The sequence below is a fragment of the Harpia harpyja genome, chromosome Z (assembly GCF_026419915.1).
Source record: "Harpia harpyja isolate bHarHar1 chromosome Z, bHarHar1 primary haplotype, whole genome shotgun sequence".
NCBI lineage: Eukaryota > Metazoa > Chordata > Aves > Accipitriformes > Accipitridae > Harpia > Harpia harpyja.
In genome coordinates, this window is record NC_068969.1 from 4504135 (window position 1) to 4522134 (window position 18000).

At 62.1% G+C, this 18000-nt stretch overlaps 2 protein-coding genes across 2 annotated transcripts; both read right to left on the reverse strand.

The window, feature by feature from the left end:
• Positions 1 to 3185: 3185 nt before the first annotated feature.
• On the reverse strand, positions 3186 to 6526 carry LOC128137865 (PHD finger protein 7-like). The gene is made up of 10 exons (XM_052779099.1): positions 6484 to 6526; positions 6056 to 6147; positions 5865 to 5966; positions 5461 to 5585; positions 5215 to 5377; positions 5002 to 5108; positions 4659 to 4772; positions 4388 to 4506; positions 4119 to 4204; positions 3186 to 3605 (listed from the first exon to the last, which is right to left on the reverse strand). Exons 1-10 carry the CDS (start codon positions 6524 to 6526, stop codon positions 3186 to 3188), a joined length of 1371 nt encoding a protein of 456 aa, XP_052635059.1.
• A 4298-nt stretch (positions 6527 to 10824) lies between these two features.
• LOC128137866 (PHD finger protein 7-like) lies at positions 10825 to 14165 on the reverse strand. Its single transcript, XM_052779100.1, has 10 exons — positions 14123 to 14165; positions 13695 to 13786; positions 13504 to 13605; positions 13100 to 13224; positions 12854 to 13016; positions 12641 to 12747; positions 12298 to 12411; positions 12027 to 12145; positions 11758 to 11843; positions 10825 to 11244 (listed from the first exon to the last, which is right to left on the reverse strand). Exons 1-10 carry the CDS (start codon positions 14163 to 14165, stop codon positions 10825 to 10827), a joined length of 1371 nt encoding a protein of 456 aa, XP_052635060.1.
• Positions 14166 to 18000: the final 3835 nt, after the last annotated feature.

Sequence of the window (18000 nt, forward strand, 5' to 3'; positions counted from 1 at the left end):
GATCTGGACGGGCTGGATCGATGGGCCGAGGCTTGTCAAGCGCTGGAACGGGCTGCCCAGGGAAGCGGTTGAGTCGCCATCCCCGGAGGCGTCGAAAAGACGTGTAGGTGTGGCGCTTAGGGACACGGGTTAGCGGTGGACTTGGCAGTGTTAGGTTAACGGTTGGACTCGATGATCTTAAGGGTCTTTTCCAACCTAAAGGATGCTGTGATTCTAATTACCATTCAGTTATCGCTTAATCACCACTTGATGACCACGTGATCTTCATTCGATCATCGATCGATTACCACTTGATCATCGCTTCATCGTTAATAAAACCCTCCGAGTTAAGCCCACGGCGATGACTTCTCTGACTAATTCACCCGTGACACCAGGACGAAAACCAGAGGGTGTCTCAGGCCCAACCAGAGCAGGCGAAAAGGAATGCCAAGTCCAGGACTGGAGAACCCAGGTCCGAAATGCAATTCGGGACGAGGATAGAAACCCGGAACCCCCAGAAGCCCTTCTGCGATACTAGCGGGCTGACACTGCTGAGAGGCACTGGAGGCTTCCCAGGCTGCCTCCTTCGGCTGCTGCTTTTAGAGTGTCCTCAGCCACCTTCTTCTGCCAGCCACCTTCCAAGCCAAACGCCGGTCCTCAGGGTTTCCTTCTCAGCAGGCTTGCTGAGATTTTGCTCGGCCTTCCGACGCCAGGGCGTTACGGAGCTCCGTTCGCTAGATGCCGACAGAGGCGAGCGGTGCCAGGGAACAAGCACCTCGGTTCGGAGCGAGGCCGTGCACGACCACAGCGCTTGGGGCAGCTCCCTTTGAGCTCCGTTGCTCGGGACTGCCTGGGAGCTCACATGGCAATCCCCCTGAAGAGCACTGCCTGCTCCGGCCGTGTCTAGACCTCACGTCTTCCCAGTCACGGCAGGCAAGAGCAGAAGGACAAAGCGCTGCCACCGAGTTCTCTTTTGGACCCTCTCTACCTCCTTGCCTTCCTCATTGCCTCTTTGCTGGCAGGAAAGCCCATCGGGTCTCCCGGGTTCCCCTGCCTTCCTCAGAGAGGACAGCTGCTCCCTACTGTAGTGAATCGACTCGCATGCTGCGTCAAGGCCTGTCAGGGAGGCGCTCAATGCACACACCGTAAGACCAGCTGTAGTTTGCCTGAAGAGCAGAGGGTTGTTCACATCTGTACAGCCAGCCCAGGGGATTCTCTTTGCGCTTTGGTCACCGTTATTCTTTGATTCAGCCTTCCAGCTCTCCGCCAACTTCCGCGGAGCTGTTCAGCCGTCACTCTGCAACCAAATCTCTTCTCCTTCCTGCACTAGAAAGGTACTTGCTGGTCTCCAACGGGAGGGAAATCCTTTTGGATGACTGACATTTCCCAGGCCCCCTGTTACCTTGCCGTAGAGCACGTGTGGGTTTTTTGCTCTAAAGGGCACGTGACGGGACTCAAGCCCTCAGTAACAGGTACTGCTCTGGCTCTCCTCAACTCTGAGGAGTACGTCCCTGACCAGGTGTTTGCAGTCTCTCTTAAAAGGGATGTCTTGGCTTGTTCTGCAGGAAGGAAGCCTTCAGTTGGTGCAGCAGCAGCAATCACGTTGGAGAACAGGACCCGGAGCTGGGGAACGGGGAGTGGCCTTTGGCTACTGTAGAAACACGAGCTGCAGAATTCTTCATGTCACAAAGACAGACGTGACACCGACCTCAGCTTTCCAAGAAAAGGAGCTTTGCCGCTTTGCCCCGATTCTCACTCACCTGGGCAACGAGGATGGGCAATGGGTTATAGCCTTGTCAAGAAGGAGAGAGAGTTGAAGCGTGTCAAAAGTCACTGGGGCCGGGGCGCGTGATTTTGGGGGGCGAGCCGTGAGGGCCTGTCATGACCCAGACTGGACAGACCAGGGAGTTGTGTTTAATTCGAAATTCCCTTGGGCTAAATTAAGGTGAAACGACACCAAACGATCGGTTAAAGATTTTATTCATGACAGAAGCCAACTGAACTGGGGAGGCGTGGTAGTAGGTGGCAGGGTTTCTCACAACGGGAATTGGCATAAGACTGCTTCTGTAAACCGTGTAACCATATACGTGAATTCAGGGAGATCCCTCCCGTTGAGTCAGGAGGTTCAGAGCAGACCCCCTTGCTTTCCAGACTCCTCCTCAGAGAAGGGCCCGGGGCGGCTGCATCTACTCTTAGTCTCTGACTTGGTCAGCGGTTTCTATCTTGAAACGGATGAGGTGTAGGGATTGTGGCAAAGGAAAAGGAAAGAGAGAGGAAGAGAGAGAGAGAAAAAGGAAGAGAGAAAGATTTCAGCGGTCCTGGGTCCGTCCAGCGTTGGTTCAGTCAGCGGAGGGGTCCGGTCAGCCGAGGGGTCCAGTCGTGGTGGGCTTGCGCACCCGGGGCTTCAGTTTGTGTCCTTTTATCATCGTTGCCCCTCCTTCGGGCGGGCACCCGAACTGGCCAGGTTAATGAGCAGGCTGTGAGCCTTTGGGCTTGGGGGTCGTTTGTGGAGTAACTTCTCCTTCCCTGCAGACACTGCCATTGTTTGATCTTTGTATCAGAAGAGCTTATCAGAAGAGGGAGCTGCGCACCCTCCAGCACGCCCTCCCCCTCCTGTTGCTGATGTCTGAGCTGATGGGCTTTTCACCTTGGTTCCTTGCTGTGCAGGGTTTGTCTTTAAGCAGAACTTGCCCCACCACAACGTTTGAGACATTCAGTCTCTCACAACACCGACCTCAGCTTTCCAAGAAAAGGAGCTTTGCCACTTTGCCCCGATTCTCACTCACCTGGGCAACGAGGATGGGAAATGGGTTATAGCCTTGTCGAGAAGGAGAGAGAGATGAAGCGTGTCAAAAGTCGCTGGGGCCGGGGCGCGTGATTTTGGGGGGCGAGCCGTGAGGGCCGTGCCGGCTGGGGGGGGCACAGCCCACGTTGCCGGAGACGGGCGGTGGCGCCGACTGGGCCGTGCCGGGCCACCCTCCCGGGGGTGGGGGCAGAGACCCGAAGCCCACGGCCATGGCGCGGGGCAGCCGGCCAAGGCCAGCCCGCGAGGAGGGAGGTCTGGGGAAGGTGCTGCCAACCGCCAGGGAGAAGACGACGCTCTGGGCCCAGCCCCTAAGGCTGCCCCCCAAGAAAGGGAGAGGTGGAGGAGGAGGAAGCCGACGAATGAGCGTGGAATGTCCCAGCGCAGAGATTAACGGCCAGCTTTATTGTACGGGTGGAGGGGGATCAGGACCAGCGCTCGGGGATGGCGCACGGCTGGTCCCGCGGCGGCGTCCGGGCCGGCTGTAGGGATGTTGGGCCCGGCGTTGCAAGCGGGAGCGGTCTCGCATCCGCACGGGCCCAGGGGGGCTGGAGCTTCTGCTGCTCTCGAGCGCTGGGGAGCCGCAGGAGGACCCCGCTGGCAGCTGGCTGGCGGTGCTGGGGCTGCTGGTCTCGGGTGCCGGGGAGCTGTGGGACGGCCCCAGCGCCGCCTGGCTGGGGGTGCTGCTCTCGGCACTTGGTGCTGGCGCACGGCTCCTGTCACGGCGTCTTCCGGGCCGGCTGTAGGGATGTTGGGCCCGGCGTCGCAAGCGGGAGCTGTTTCGCACGCGGTCGGGCCCAGGGGGGCTGGCGCGGCTGCTGCCCTGAAGCACTGGGGAGCCTTGGGACGGCCCTGATGCCGCATCGGCGGGGCTGCTGGTCTGCGGTGCCAGGGAGCCGTGGGGTGGCCCGAACGCCGCCTGGCTCCCAGTGCTGGGGCTGCTGGTTTCCGGCGGTGGGGAGCCGCAGGAGGACCCCGCTGGCAGCTGGCTGGCGGTGCTGGGGCTGCTGGCGTCGGGTGCTGGGGAGCTGTGGGACGGCCCCAGCGCCGCCTGGCTGGGGGTGCTGCTCTCGGCACTTGGTGCTGGCGCACGGCTCCTGTCACGGCGTCTTCCGGGCCGGCTGTAGGGATGTTGCTCCCGGCGTTGCAAGCGGGAGCGGTCTCGCATCCGCACGGGCCCAGGGGGGCTGGAGCGGCTGCTGCCCTGAAGTGGCGGGGAGCCGCAGGAGAACCCTGATGCCGCCTGGCTGGCGGTGCCGGGGCTGCTGGTCTCCGGCGGTGGGGAGCCGCAGGAGGACCCCGCTGGCAGCTGGCTGGCGGTGCTGGGGCTGCTGGCGTCGGGTGCCGGCGAGCCGTGGGAAGGCCCCGATCCTGCCTGGCTGGCAGTGCTGGGGCCGGCGAGCTCCGAGCTGGCACTGGAGGCTGTAAGGGGAAGCAGGAAGGTCAAGGGCACGGCCCCCAGGCCCGGGGCAGGATAGGCCAGAGCGGTGCCCCCAGCCCTCCTAGAGCAGAGAGGCTCTGCCAGGCCCACCCTGGGCTCCCGCTGCCAGGCCTTGCCTGGCCCCTGGCCCCAGCCCAGGGGCAGGCGGGTGCTTTGCCTCTTACCGGTGCCCAGGCCAGCACACGCGTCGCACTCCCAGCTGGCCGTGCTGCTCCTCAAGTCGGAGCAGCGTCTGTGGGTGCCCTCGGCAGCGCAGGAGCAGCACAGGAGCAGTTGCCAGGGCCTGGGGAAGCAAAGGGGTTCATGGCTGTGAGGACAAAGTGACCGCAGCACGGGATTGTCCGGCCGAGCTCTCGGTCTCAGTCCTTGCGCTTCGAGCCCTTGGCGAGACAGGCTTCCCGTACAGAGCCCCGGGGTGCAGCTTTGGCAACTTACCCCTCTTCCTCTGCCTGCTCCCTGCCTCCTGGACAAAGGCACTCCCTGGCATCGCAGCGGCTGTGCCTCTCACTTAGTGCTGCGTATGCACGCCTGTTCTCCCACGATGGCAGTCTGATGGAGAAAGGAAAATGGATGAGCCCCTGCTGCCCCGGCATAAGGGAGATGCAGGGCGTCCCTGCTCGCCCCCTCTGCCCTGCCCTGTTTCCAGCTCCCCCGTGAAGCTGAAGCCCAGACTCGCGGGACAGCGGAGGGCCAGGAAGGACTGCTGGGGCAGCCCCTGGCGCGGGCGGCACAGCGCTTGCAGCCTCCTGTCTTGTGAGCCGGCCAGAAGGGCACCGACCTGGAGGGGATTCGGATCCCCATGGTGAGCATTTCCAAGAGAAATAGCTCCTTATCTCTACAGAGGGGGCACTGGAAGCAAGAAATGCCGGCGCACAGAGCCTGTCCCTGCAGGAGGAGAAACATAAGGAGCATGAGCGAGGCCCTGGTGCTGCCGAGCGCCTGCCGTGCGCCGGGGGCGAGGGAACCCCGGGGGCGAGGGAACGGCTCCTGCCTGGATGCAGCCCCTGTGGAACCAGGCGTGTTTGCACGCTGGGCACACCATGGTGCCGTAGGACTTTCTCTCCTCCACAAGGTCCAGGCAGATGAGGCAGGTGGTGTTCTCCTCCGGAGCCGCCTCCACTGCCTGCTCTGGGCGGTGCTGCCAGCAGAAGGCGCTGGGGGCAAGAGGAAAGGGATGGGCGAGGTGAGAAGCGCTGGCTCCTTCCCCGGGTGGCAGCGAGGAGGGGAGAGGAGGTACCTGTACTGAAGAGCGTACTGGGTGACGCATCCACCCTCCGCGGCACAGGGGAGATGGAAGCTGCGGTCGCAGCTCCTCTGCCAGCAGGAGATGGCGGCCCCGCTCTCGCCACAGACGAAGCAGTGCTGGAAAGAGCAGAGCAGCCCCCATCAGCGGCAGCCTCAGGGCCGCCACGGCCAGCCCCACGCCTCCGGGCAGGGCGCAGGATGTGGCCGCTGCTGGGTCACACCCCGCAGATGCGCCTGTCGGACGAGGCTCCTGTGCTGGAGCCTCTGTGGAGCTGCTGGGAGCAAGACTCCTGTCCCAGAGCCGGCTGGAAGGGCTGGGATTTCTCTCTCGGGTCTGGGCTAGGCTCCCGCAAACCTCTCCCGGCACAGATCTCCCCGGCCTTGTCAGGTGCTCACCTTCCGCGCTGCCCGCGCGACTGCACGTCGAATATCCTCGGGGAGAAATCCCATGAGTCCTACTTCCCTGCCCCCTTGCTGAAAAAGCTCGTTGGCAAAAAGCTGCAGTAGAGAAAAGAGGAGGAGCTGCTGAGGAGAGCGTGGCAGGGACTGCCTGTCGGAAAGCTGGAGGGAGCCCCGGCGTAACTCACCAGGCAAAACACATGGGCACAGAGCCCTTGCTTCTCCAGTTTGGCCCCGCAGACAGCCGGGTCAGCCTCTGCCCGGCGACACAGCAGGCATGCTGGAGGGGAGAGAGCAAACGCCACTGGGAATGAGCACCTCTGCGGGGCCGGGGGAAGCGTCCCTGAGGGATTGCCCCCAAGGGCCTGCTCTGCCCCTGCCGAGCCGGCTGATGGGCAGGGCTGGAGGCCTTGGAGAGGAAGGGGGCATTGCAGGCACGGGGGTCCCAGCAGGTGCCCACTGCCCAGCCTGGGCCCCGCTGGCTGAGGACAGGAGGGGCCCTGCCCCGGGGTGGTCGTCGGGGAGCTCCTGCCTCCCCCTGCCACCGCTCTCGGCCCCACGCTGACCGCCCCGACAAGCCCTCTGCTACGCTGCGGGAGGGCTACTTTGCTCTCACCCTGCTCCATGGAGCCGGGGGCCTTCTGCTTCCTCGCGGACATGGCGCACGTCAACGGCGAGCGTCTGGAGAGTCCCTGTCCCAGCAACGCCGGGCGTCTCCTCCAAATGCTCCTCTGCTGACTCTGAGGGAGAAGCAGGGCGCGGGCGAGGGAGAAGCCAGAGGCGGGTGAGCTTGCAGCGCAGGCCCAGCGCCCCGAGGCCTGGGGCCCCCCTCCTCCCTCGGCAGCCCCGCACAAGCCCCGTCCCTCCCCTGCCCTCTCCTCACCTCGCCAGGTCGCACTGACGGACGGCCTGTGCCCAGCGCTCCTTTTTGTGGGCTTGCCCCCGCGGGTCACGGTGGCCACTGTGACATCAGCACCGCTGGCCTGCGTGCGCCCCAACTACGGGCAGGGACGCCCTCGGCCACCCGCCGCCCGCTCTGAGGCGGCCACCGCCTCACAGGGGTGGCTGCGACGTGCCGAGGCGGGGGCCCGAGCCCTCGGCACCCACGTCACCGGGGCGGCTGCTCCTGCAGCGAGTGCAGAGTCCGATGCCGGGTCCCCCGGGGCAGCCGTCGAGGGGGACGCTGTTGGCCGAAAGGTGCTGTTGGGGCAGCGCGACTCCAGGGCTCCAGCCCTGGCCGAGGGAACTCTGTGCTCCTGCCCCCGGCACGGGGAGCGCTGCCAGCAGGTCGGGGAAGGTGATCCTTCCCCTCTGCGCCGCGCCGGTAAGGCTGCGTCGCAAGTACTGCCTCCGGTGCCGGGCTCCCCGGCACAGGGGACAGGAGCGACCTTGGAGCCTGGCCTGGGCTCACACGTGCCATCCGCTCAGAGGCGGTGGGTGGCCGGGGCACAGCACGGGACCTCAGGGCGGCACCTCAGAGTCGCAGGTGGCCCAACAAGGGCCTAAGGTCTAAGGCGGCCCAACAAGGGCCTGAGGACTCCTTAGCGCTTCGGCGATGTGCTGCCTCCGGCACTTTCTGGCGGTGGGACCGCAAGCTGGGGAGTCACGGCGGAAATGGCCTTTTTCCGTGGCAAGGAACTGCCTTTCAGAGTCAGCGTGAGCCTTTCCGTGGTGGGGTAGGAAACTGCGAGTGGCTGTGGGGCAGCTTCGGAGGTGGTGGGTGGGAGCGTTGATCTGTTGGAGGCTGGAAAGGCTCTCCAGAGGGATCTGGACGGGCTGGATCGATGGGCCGAGGCTTGTCAAGCGCTGGAACGGGCTGCCCAGGGAAGCGGTTGAGTCGCCATCCCCGGAGGCGTCGAAAAGACGTGTAGGTGTGGCGCTTAGGGACACGGGTTAGCGGTGGACTTGGCAGTGTTAGGTTAACGGTTGGACTCGATGATCTTAAGGGTCTTTTCCAACCTAAAGGATGCTGTGATTCTAATTACCATTCAGTTATCGCTTAATCACCACTTGATGACCACGTGATCTTCATTCGATCATCGATCGATTACCACTTGATCATCGCTTCATCGTTAATAAAACCCTCCGAGTTAAGCCCACGGCGATGACTTCTCTGACTAATTCACCCGTGACACCAGGACGAAAACCAGAGGGTGTCTCAGGCCCAACCAGAGCAGGCGAAAAGGAATGCCAAGTCCAGGACTGGAGAACCCAGGTCCGAAATGCAATTCGGGACGAGGATAGAAACCCGGAACCCCCAGAAGCCCTTCTGCGATACTAGCGGGCTGACACTGCTGAGAGGCACTGGAGGCTTCCCAGGCTGCCTCCTTCAGCTGCTGCTTTTAGAGTGTCCTCAGCCACCTTCTTCTGCCAGCCGCATTCCAAGCCAAACGCCGGTCCTCAGGGTTTCCTTCTCAGCAGGCTTGCTGAGATTTTGCTCGGCCTTCCGACGCCAGGGCATTACGGAGCTCCGTTCGCTAGATGCCGACAGAGGCGAGCGGTGCCAGGGAACAAGCACCTCGGTTCGGAGCGAGGCCGTGCACGACCACAGCTCTTGGGGCAGCTCCCTTTGAGCTCCGTTGCTCGGGACTGCCTGGGAGCTCACATGGCAATCCCCCTGAAGAGCACTGCCTGCTCCGGCCGTGTCTAGACCTCACGTCTTCCCAGTCACGGCAGGCAAGAGCAGAAGGACAAAGCGCTGCCACCGAGTTCTCTTTTGGACCCTCTCTACCTCCTTGCCTTCCTCATTGCCTCTTTGCTGGCAGGAAAGCCCATCGGGTCTCCCGGGTTCCCCTGCCTTCCTCAGAGAGGACAGCTGCTCCCTACTGTAGTGAATCGACTCGCATGCTGCGTCAAGGCCTGTCAGGGAGGCGCTCAATGCACACACCGTAAGACCAGCTGTAGTTTGCCTGAAGAGCAGAGGGTTGTTCACATCTGTACAGCCAGCCCAGGGGATTCTCTTTGCGCTTTGGTCACCGTTATTCTTTGATTCAGCCTTCCAGCTCTCCGCCAACTTCCGCGGAGCTGTTCAGCCGTCACTCTGCAACCAAATCTCTTCTCCTTCCTGCACTAGAAAGGTACTTGCTGGTCTCCAACGGGAGGGAAATCCTTTTGGATGACTGACATTTCCCAGGCCCCCTGTTACCTTGCCGTAGAGCACGTGTGGGTTTTTTGCTCTAAAGGGCACGTGACGGGACTCAAGCCCTCAGTAACAGGTACTGCTCTGGCTCTCCTCAACTCTGAGGAGTACGTCCCTGACCAGGTGTTTGCAGTCTCTCTTAAAAGGGATGTCTTGGCTTGTTCTGCAGGAAGGAAGCCTTCAGTTGGTGCAGCAGCAGCAATCACGTTGGAGAACAGGACCCGGAGCTGGGGAACGGGGAGTGGCCTTTGGCTACTGTAGAAACACGAGCTGCAGAATTCTTCATGTCACAAAGACAGACGTGACACCGACCTCAGCTTTCCAAGAAAAGGAGCTTTGCCGCTTTGCCCCGATTCTCACTCACCTGGGCAACGAGGATGGGCAATGGGTTATAGCCTTGTCAAGAAGGAGAGAGAGTTGAAGCGTGTCAAAAGTCACTGGGGCCGGGGCGCGTGATTTTGGGGGGCGAGCCGTGAGGGCCTGTCATGACCCAGACTGGACAGACCAGGGAGTTGTGTTTAATTCGAAATTCCCTTGGGCTAAATTAAGGTGAAACGACACCAAACGATCGGTTAAAGATTTTATTCATGACAGAAGCCAACTGAACTGGGGAGGCGTGGTAGTAGGTGGCAGGGTTTCTCACAACGGGAATTGGCATAAGACTGCTTCTGTAAACCGTGTAACCATATACGTGAATTCAGGGAGATCCCTCCCGTTGAGTCAGGAGGTTCAGAGCAGACCCCCTTGCTTTCCAGACTCCTCCTCAGAGAAGGGCCCGGGGCGGCTGCATCTACTCTTAGTCTCTGACTTGGTCAGCGGTTTCTATCTTGAAACGGATGAGGTGTAGGGATTGTGGCAAAGGAAAAGGAAAGAGAGAGGAAGACAGAGAGAGAAAAAGGAAGAGAGAAAGATTTCAGCGGTCCTGGGTCCGTCCAGCGTTGGTTCAGTCAGCGGAGGGGTCCGGTCAGCCGAGGGGTCCAGTCCCGGTGGGCTTGCGCACCCGGGGCTTCAGTTTGTGTCCTTTTATCATCCTTGCCCCTCCTTCGGGCGGGCACCCGAACTGGCCAGGTTAATGAGCAGGCTGTGAGCCTTTGGGCTTGGGGGTCGTTTGTGGAGTAACTTCTCCTTCCCTGCAGACACTGCCATTGTTTGATCTTTGTATCAGAAGAGCTTATCAGAAGAGGGAGCTGCGCACCCTCCAGCACGCCCTCCCCCTCCTGTTGCTGATGTCTGAGCTGATGGGCTTTTCACCTTGGTTCCTTGCTGTGCAGGGTTTGTCTTTAAGCAGAACTTGCCCCACCACAACGTTTGAGACATTAACCCTTTCAGTCTCTCACAACACCGACCTCAGCTTTCCAAGAAAAGGAGCTTTGCCACTTTGCCCCAATTCTCACTCACCTGGGCAACGAGGATGGGAAATGGGTTATAGCCTTGTCGAGAAGGAGAGAGAGATGAAGCGTGTCAAAAGTCGCTGGGGCCGGGGCGCGTGATTTTGGGGGGCGAGCCGTGAGGGCCGTGCCGGCTGGGGGGGGCACAGCCCACGTTGCCGGAGACGGGCGGTGGCGCCGACTGGGCCGTGCCGGGCCACCCTCCCGGGGGTGGGGGCAGAGACCCGAAGCCCACGGCCATGGCGCGGGGCAGCCGGCCAAGGCCAGCCCGCGAGGAGGGAGGTCTGGGGAAGGTGCTGCCAACCGCCAGGGAGAAGACGACGCTCTGGGCCCAGCCCCTAAGGCTGCCCCCCAAGAAAGGGAGAGGTGGAGGAGGAGGAAGCCGACGAATGAGCGTGGAATGTCCCAGCGCAGAGATTAACGGCCAGCTTTATTGTACGGGTGGAGGGGGATCAGGACCAGCGCTCGGGGATGGCGCACGGCTGGTCCCGCGGCGGCGTCCGGGCCGGCTGTAGGGATGTTGGGCCCGGCGTTGCAAGCGGGAGCGGTCTCGCATCCGCACGGGCCCAGGGGGGCTGGAGCTTCTGCTGCTCTCGAGCGCTGGGGAGCCGCAGGAGGACCCCGCTGGCAGCTGGCTGGCGGTGCTGGGGCTGCTGGTCTCGGGTGCCGGGGAGCTGTGGGACGGCCCCAGCGCCGCCTGGCTGGGGGTGCTGCTCTCGGCACTTGGTGCTGGCGCACGGCTCCTGTCACGGCGTCTTCCGGGCCGGCTGTAGGGATGTTGGGCCCGGCGTCGCAAGCGGGAGCTGTTTCGCACGCGGTCGGGCCCAGGGGGGCTGGCGCGGCTGCTGCCCTGAAGCACTGGGGAGCCTTGGGACGGCCCTGATGCCGCATCGGCGGGGCTGCTGGTCTGCGGTGCCAGGGAGCCGTGGGGTGGCCCGAACGCCGCCTGGCTCCCAGTGCTGGGGCTGCTGGTTTCCGGCGGTGGGGAGCCGCAGGAGGACCCCGCTGGCAGCTGGCTGGCGGTGCTGGGGCTGCTGGCGTCGGGTGCTGGGGAGCTGTGGGACGGCCCCAGCGCCGCCTGGCTGGGGGTGCTGCTCTCGGCACTTGGTGCTGGCGCACGGCTCCTGTCACGGCGTCTTCCGGGCCGGCTGTAGGGATGTTGCTCCCGGCGTTGCAAGCGGGAGCGGTCTCGCATCCGCACGGGCCCAGGGGGGCTGGAGCGGCTGCTGCCCTGAAGTGGCGGGGAGCCGCAGGAGAACCCTGATGCCGCCTGGCTGGCGGTGCCGGGGCTGCTGGTCTCCGGCGGTGGGGAGCCGCAGGAGGACCCCGCTGGCAGCTGGCTGGCGGTGCTGGGGCTGCTGGCGTCGGGTGCCGGCGAGCCGTGGGAAGGCCCCGATCCTGCCTGGCTGGCAGTGCTGGGGCCGGCGAGCTCCGAGCTGGCACTGGAGGCTGTAAGGGGAAGCAGGAAGGTCAAGGGCACGGCCCCCAGGCCCGGGGCAGGATAGGCCAGAGCGGTGCCCCCAGCCCTCCTAGAGCAGAGAGGCTCTGCCAGGCCCACCCTGGGCTCCCGCTGCCAGGCCTTGCCTGGCCCCTGGCCCCAGCCCAGGGGCAGGCGGGTGCTTTGCCTCTTACCGGTGCCCAGGCCAGCACACGCGTCGCACTCCCAGCTGGCCGTGCTGCTCCTCAAGTCGGAGCAGCGTCTGTGGGTGCCCTCGGCAGCGCAGGAGCAGCACAGGAGCAGTTGCCAGGGCCTGGGGAAGCAAAGGGGTTCATGGCTGTGAGGACAAAGTGACCGCAGCACGGGATTGTCCGGCCGAGCTCTCGGTCTCAGTCCTTGCGCTTCGAGCCCTTGGCGAGACAGGCTTCCCGTACAGAGCCCCGGGGTGCAGCTTTGGCAACTTACCCCTCTTCCTCTGCCTGCTCCCTGCCTCCTGGACAAAGGCACTCCCTGGCATCGCAGCGGCTGTGCCTCTCACTTAGTGCTGCGTATGCACGCCTGTTCTCCCACGATGGCAGTCTGATGGAGAAAGGAAAATGGATGAGCCCCTGCTGCCCCGGCATAAGGGAGATGCAGGGCGTCCCTGCTCGCCCCCTCTGCCCTGCCCTGTTTCCAGCTCCCCCGTGAAGCTGAAGCCCAGACTCGCGGGACAGCGGAGGGCCAGGAAGGACTGCTGGGGCAGCCCCTGGCGCGGGCGGCACAGCGCTTGCAGCCTCCTGTCTTGTGAGCCGGCCAGAAGGGCACCGACCTGGAGGGGATTCGGATCCCCATGGTGAGCATTTCCAAGAGAAATAGCTCCTTATCTCTACAGAGGGGGCACTGGAAGCAAGAAATGCCGGCGCACAGAGCCTGTCCCTGCAGGAGGAGAAACATAAGGAGCATGAGCGAGGCCCTGGTGCTGCCGAGCGCCTGCCGTGCGCCGGGGGCGAGGGAACCCCGGGGGCGAGGGAACGGCTCCTGCCTGGATGCAGCCCCTGTGGAACCAGGCGTGTTTGCACGCTGGGCACACCATGGTGCCGTAGGACTTTCTCTCCTCCACAAGGTCCAGGCAGATGAGGCAGGTGGTGTTCTCCTCCGGAGCCGCCTCCACTGCCTGCTCTGGGCGGTGCTGCCAGCAGAAGGCGCTGGGGGCAAGAGGAAAGGGATGGGCGAGGTGAGAAGCGCTGGCTCCTTCCCCGGGTGGCAGCGAGGAGGGGAGAGGAGGTACCTGTACTGAAGAGCGTACTGGGTGACGCATCCACCCTCCGCGGCACAGGGGAGATGGAAGCTGCGGTCGCAGCTCCTCTGCCAGCAGGAGATGGCGGCCCCGCTCTCGCCACAGACGAAGCAGTGCTGGAAAGAGCAGAGCAGCCCCCATCAGCGGCAGCCTCAGGGCCGCCACGGCCAGCCCCACGCCTCCGGGCAGGGCGCAGGATGTGGCCGCTGCTGGGTCACACCCCGCAGATGCGCCTGTCGGACGAGGCTCCTGTGCTGGAGCCTCTGTGGAGCTGCTGGGAGCAAGACTCCTGTCCCAGAGCCGGCTGGAAGGGCTGGGATTTCTCTCTCGGGTCTGGGCTAGGCTCCCGCAAACCTCTCCCGGCACAGATCTCCCCGGCCTTGTCAGGTGCTCACCTTCCGCGCTGCCCGCGCGACTGCACGTCGAATATCCTCGGGGAGAAATCCCATGAGTCCTACTTCCCTGCCCCCTTGCTGAAAAAGCTCGTTGGCAAAAAGCTGCAGTAGAGAAAAGAGGAGGAGCTGCTGAGGAGAGCGTGGCAGGGACTGCCTGTCGGAAAGCTGGAGGGAGCCCCGGCGTAACTCACCAGGCAAAACACATGGGCACAGAGCCCTTGCTTCTCCAGTTTGGCCCCGCAGACAGCCGGGTCAGCCTCTGCCCGGCGACACAGCAGGCATGCTGGAGGGGAGAGAGCAAACGCCACTGGGAATGAGCACCTCTGCGGGGCCGGGGGAAGCGTCCCTGAGGGATTGCCCCCAAGGGCCTGCTCTGCCCCTGCCGAGCCGGCTGATGGGCAGGGCTGGAGGCCTTGGAGAGGAAGGGGGCATTGCAGGCACGGGGGTCCCAGCAGGTGCCCACTGCCCAGCCTGGGCCCCGCTGGCTGAGGACAGGAGGGGCCCTGCCCCGGGGTGGTCGTCGGGGAGCTCCTGCCTCCCCCTGCCACCGCTCTCGGCCCCACGCTGACCGCCCCGACAAGCCCTCTGCTACGCTGCGGGAGGGCTACTTTGCTCTCACCCTGCTCCATGGAGCCGGGGGCCTTCTGCTTCCTCGCGGACATGGCGCACGTCAACGGCGAGCGTCTGGAGAGTCCCTGTCCCAGCAACGCCGGGCGTCTCCTCCAAATGCTCCTCTGCTGACTCTGAGGGAGAAGCAGGGCGCGGGCGAGGGAGAAGCCAGAGGCGGGTGAGCTTGCAGCGCAGGCCCAGCGCCCCGAGGCCTGGGGCCCCCCTCCTCCCTCGGCAGCCCCGCACAAGCCCCGTCCCTCCCCTGCCCTCTCCTCACCTCGCCAGGTCGCACTGACGGACGGCCTGTGCCCAGCGCTCCTTTTTGTGGGCTTGCCCCCGCGGGTCACGGTGGCCACTGTGACATCAGCACCGCTGGCCTGCGTGCGCCCCAACTACGGGCAGGGACGCCCTCGGCCACCCGCCGCCCGCTCTGAGGCGGCCACCGCCTCACAGGGGTGGCTGCGACGTGCCGAGGCGGGGGCCCGAGCCCTCGGCACCCACGTCACCGGGGCGGCTGCTCCTGCAGCGAGTGCAGAGTCCGATGCCGGGTCCCCCGGGGCAGCCGTCGAGGGGGACGCTGTTGGCCGAAAGGTGCTGTTGGGGCAGCGCGACTCCAGGGCTCCAGCCCTGGCCGAGGGAACTCTGTGCTCCTGCCCCCGGCACGGGGAGCGCTGCCAGCAGGTCGGGGAAGGTGATCCTTCCCCTCTGCGCCGCGCCGGTAAGGCTGCGTCGCAAGTACTGCCTCCGGTGCCGGGCTCCCCGGCACAGGGGACAGGAGCGACCTTGGAGCCTGGCCTGGGCTCACACGTGCCATCCGCTCAGAGGCGGTGGGTGGCCGGGGCACAGCACGGGACCTCAGGGCGGCACCTCAGAGTCGCAGGTGGCCCAACAAGGGCCTAAGGTCTAAGGCGGCCCAACAAGGGCCTGAGGACTCCTTAGCGCTTCGGCGATGTGCTGCCTCCGGCACTTTCTGGCGGTGGGACCGCAAGCTGGGGAGTCACGGCGGAAATGGCCTTTTTCCGTGGCAAGGAACTGCCTTTCAGAGTCAGCGTGAGCCTTTCCGTGGTGGGGTAGGAAACTGCGAGTGGCTGTGGGGCAGCTTCGGAGGTGGTGGGTGGGAGCGTTGATCTGTTGGAGGCTGGAAAGGCTCTCCAGAGGGATCTGGACGGGCTGGATCGATGGGCCGAGGCTTGTCAAGCGCTGGAACGGGCTGCCCAGGGAAGCGGTTGAGTCGCCATCCCCGGAGGCGTCGAAAAGACGTGTAGGTGTGGCGCTTAGGGACACGGGTTAGCGGTGGACTTGGCAGTGTTAGGTTAACGGTTGGACTCGATGATCTTAAGGGTCTTTTCCAACCTAAAGGATGCTGTGATTCTAATTACCATTCAGTTATCGCTTAATCACCACTTGATGACCACGTGATCTTCATTCGATCATCGATCGATTACCACTTGATCATCGCTTCATCGTTAATAAAACCCTCCGAGTTAAGCCCACGGCGATGACTTCTCTGACTAATTCACCCGTGACACCAGGAAGGAGTGGTGGGAGGTGTGATGGTCGGAGGCCATCTCGTGCTTAGCGACCATGAAATGATAGAATTTTCAATTCTTTCAATTCAGTTCAAGAAGGTGGTCAGCAAAACCACCATTATGGACTTCCAGAGGGCAATCTTTGGCCTTTTCAGACCACTGGTTGAGAGAGTCCCTTGGGAGATGGTCCTGAAGGGCGAAGAGGTCCAGGAGCGATGGACATTCTTTAAGAAGAAAATCTTAATGGCTCAGGACCAGGCTATTCCCATGTGCCGCATGTCAAACCGCTGAGGAAAACGACCGGCCTGGCTGAATGGGGAGCTTTTGCTAGGAGTCAAGAAAAAAAAGGAGAGTTTATCATCTCTGGAAGAAAGGGCGGGCAACCTGGGAGGAGTACAGGGCTTTTGTTAGATCATACAGAGAGAAAATTAGAAAGGCAAAAGCTCAACTAGAACTAAATCTGGCCACTATTGTAAGGGACAACAAAAAATGTTTTTACAAATATGTTAACAGTAAAAAGAATCCCAAGGAGAATATCTATCGTTTAATGGGTACAGGAGGGAACGTAGCCACCAGAGATGAGGAAAAGGCCGAGGTACTTAATGCCTTCTTTGCCTCAGTCTTTAATAGGGAGACCAGTTATCCTCAGGGTACTCCACCCCTTGAGCTGGAAGGTAAGGATGAAGAGCAGAACATACCCCCCTTAATCCAGGAGGAAATAGTTAGTGACCTACTACGCCATCTGGACACTCACAAATCTATGGGACCCGATGGGATCCATCCAAGAGTACTGAGGTAACTGGCGGAGGTCCTTGCCAAGCCACTCTCTATCATCTATCGGCGATCCTGGTCAACAGGGGAGGTCCCAGAGGACTGGAGGCTTGCCAATGTGACTCCCATTTACAAGAAGGGTCGGAGGGAGGATCTGGGGAACTACGGGCCTGTCAGCCTGACCTCGGTACCGGGAGAGATTATGGAACGGTTTGTCTTGAGAGCACTCACATGGCAAGTCCGGGACAAGCAGGCGATCGGGTCCAGTCAGCATGGTTTACGAAATGCAGGTCCTGCTTGACCAACCTGATCTCCTTCTATGACCAGGTGACCCGCTGAGTGGATGAGGGAAAGGCTGTGGATGTTATCTTCCTTGACTTCAGCAAGGCCTTTGACACTGTCTCTCATGGCATACTCCTTGAGAAGCTGGCGTCTCATGGCTTGGACAAGTGTACTCTTTGCTGGGTGAAAATCTAACTGGATGGACGAGCCCAGAGGGTTGTGGTGAATGGGGTGAAATCCAGTTGGCGGCGGGTCACAAGTGGTGTTCCTCAGGGCTCGGTGCTGGGCCCTGTTCTGTTTAATATCTTTATCAATGATTTGGATGAGGGGATTGAGTGCACCCTCAGCAAGTTCGCAGACGACGCCAAGTTGGGAGGCAGGGTCAATCTCCTTGAGGGTAGGGAGGCTCTCCAGAGGGATCTGGACAGGCTGGATTGATGGGCCAAGGCCAGTTGTATGAGGTTCAACAAGGCCAAGTGCTGGGTCCTGCACTTGGGTCACAACAACCCCATGCAGTGCTACAGGCTTGGGGAAGAGTGGCTGGAAAGCTGCCCGGCAGAGAAAGACCTGGGGGTGCTGGTTGACAGGCGGCTGAATATGAGCCAGCAGTGTGCCCAGGTGGCCAAGAAGGACAACGGCATCCTGGCCTGTATCAGAAATAGTGTGGCCAGCAGGAGCAGGGAGGTGATTGTTCCCCTGTACTCGGCACTGGTGAGGCCGCACCTCGAGTCCTGTGTTCAGTTTTGGGCCCCTCACTACAGGAAAGACATTGAGGTGCTGGAGCGTGTCCAGAGAAGGGCAACGAAGCTGGTGAGGGGCCTGGAGCACATGTCTTCTGAGGAGCGGCTGAGGGAGCTGGGGCTGATTAGTCTGGAGAAAAGGAGGCTGAGGGGAGACCTTATCGCTCTCTACAACTACCTGAAGGGGGGTTGTAGTGAGGTGGGTGCTGGTCTCTTCTGTCAGGTGGCTGGAGATAGGACGAGAGGAAATGGCCTCAAGTTGCGGCAAGGGAGATTTAGGTTAGATATTAGGAAACATTTCTTTGCTGAGAGGGTTGTCAGACATTGGAATGGGCTGCCCAGGGAAGTGGTTGAGTCACCATCCCTGGAGGTATTCAAAAAGTGAGTAGATGGGGTACTTCAGGACATGGTTTAGTGGGCATGGTTGATGGTTGGACTTGATGATCTTGAAGCTCTTTTCCAACCTAAAGGATTCTATGATTCTATGTTTCTTTTATTCAGCCTTCCAGCTCTGCGCCACCTTCCACGGAACTGTTCAGCCATCACTCTGCTGTTGACGCGGAAGT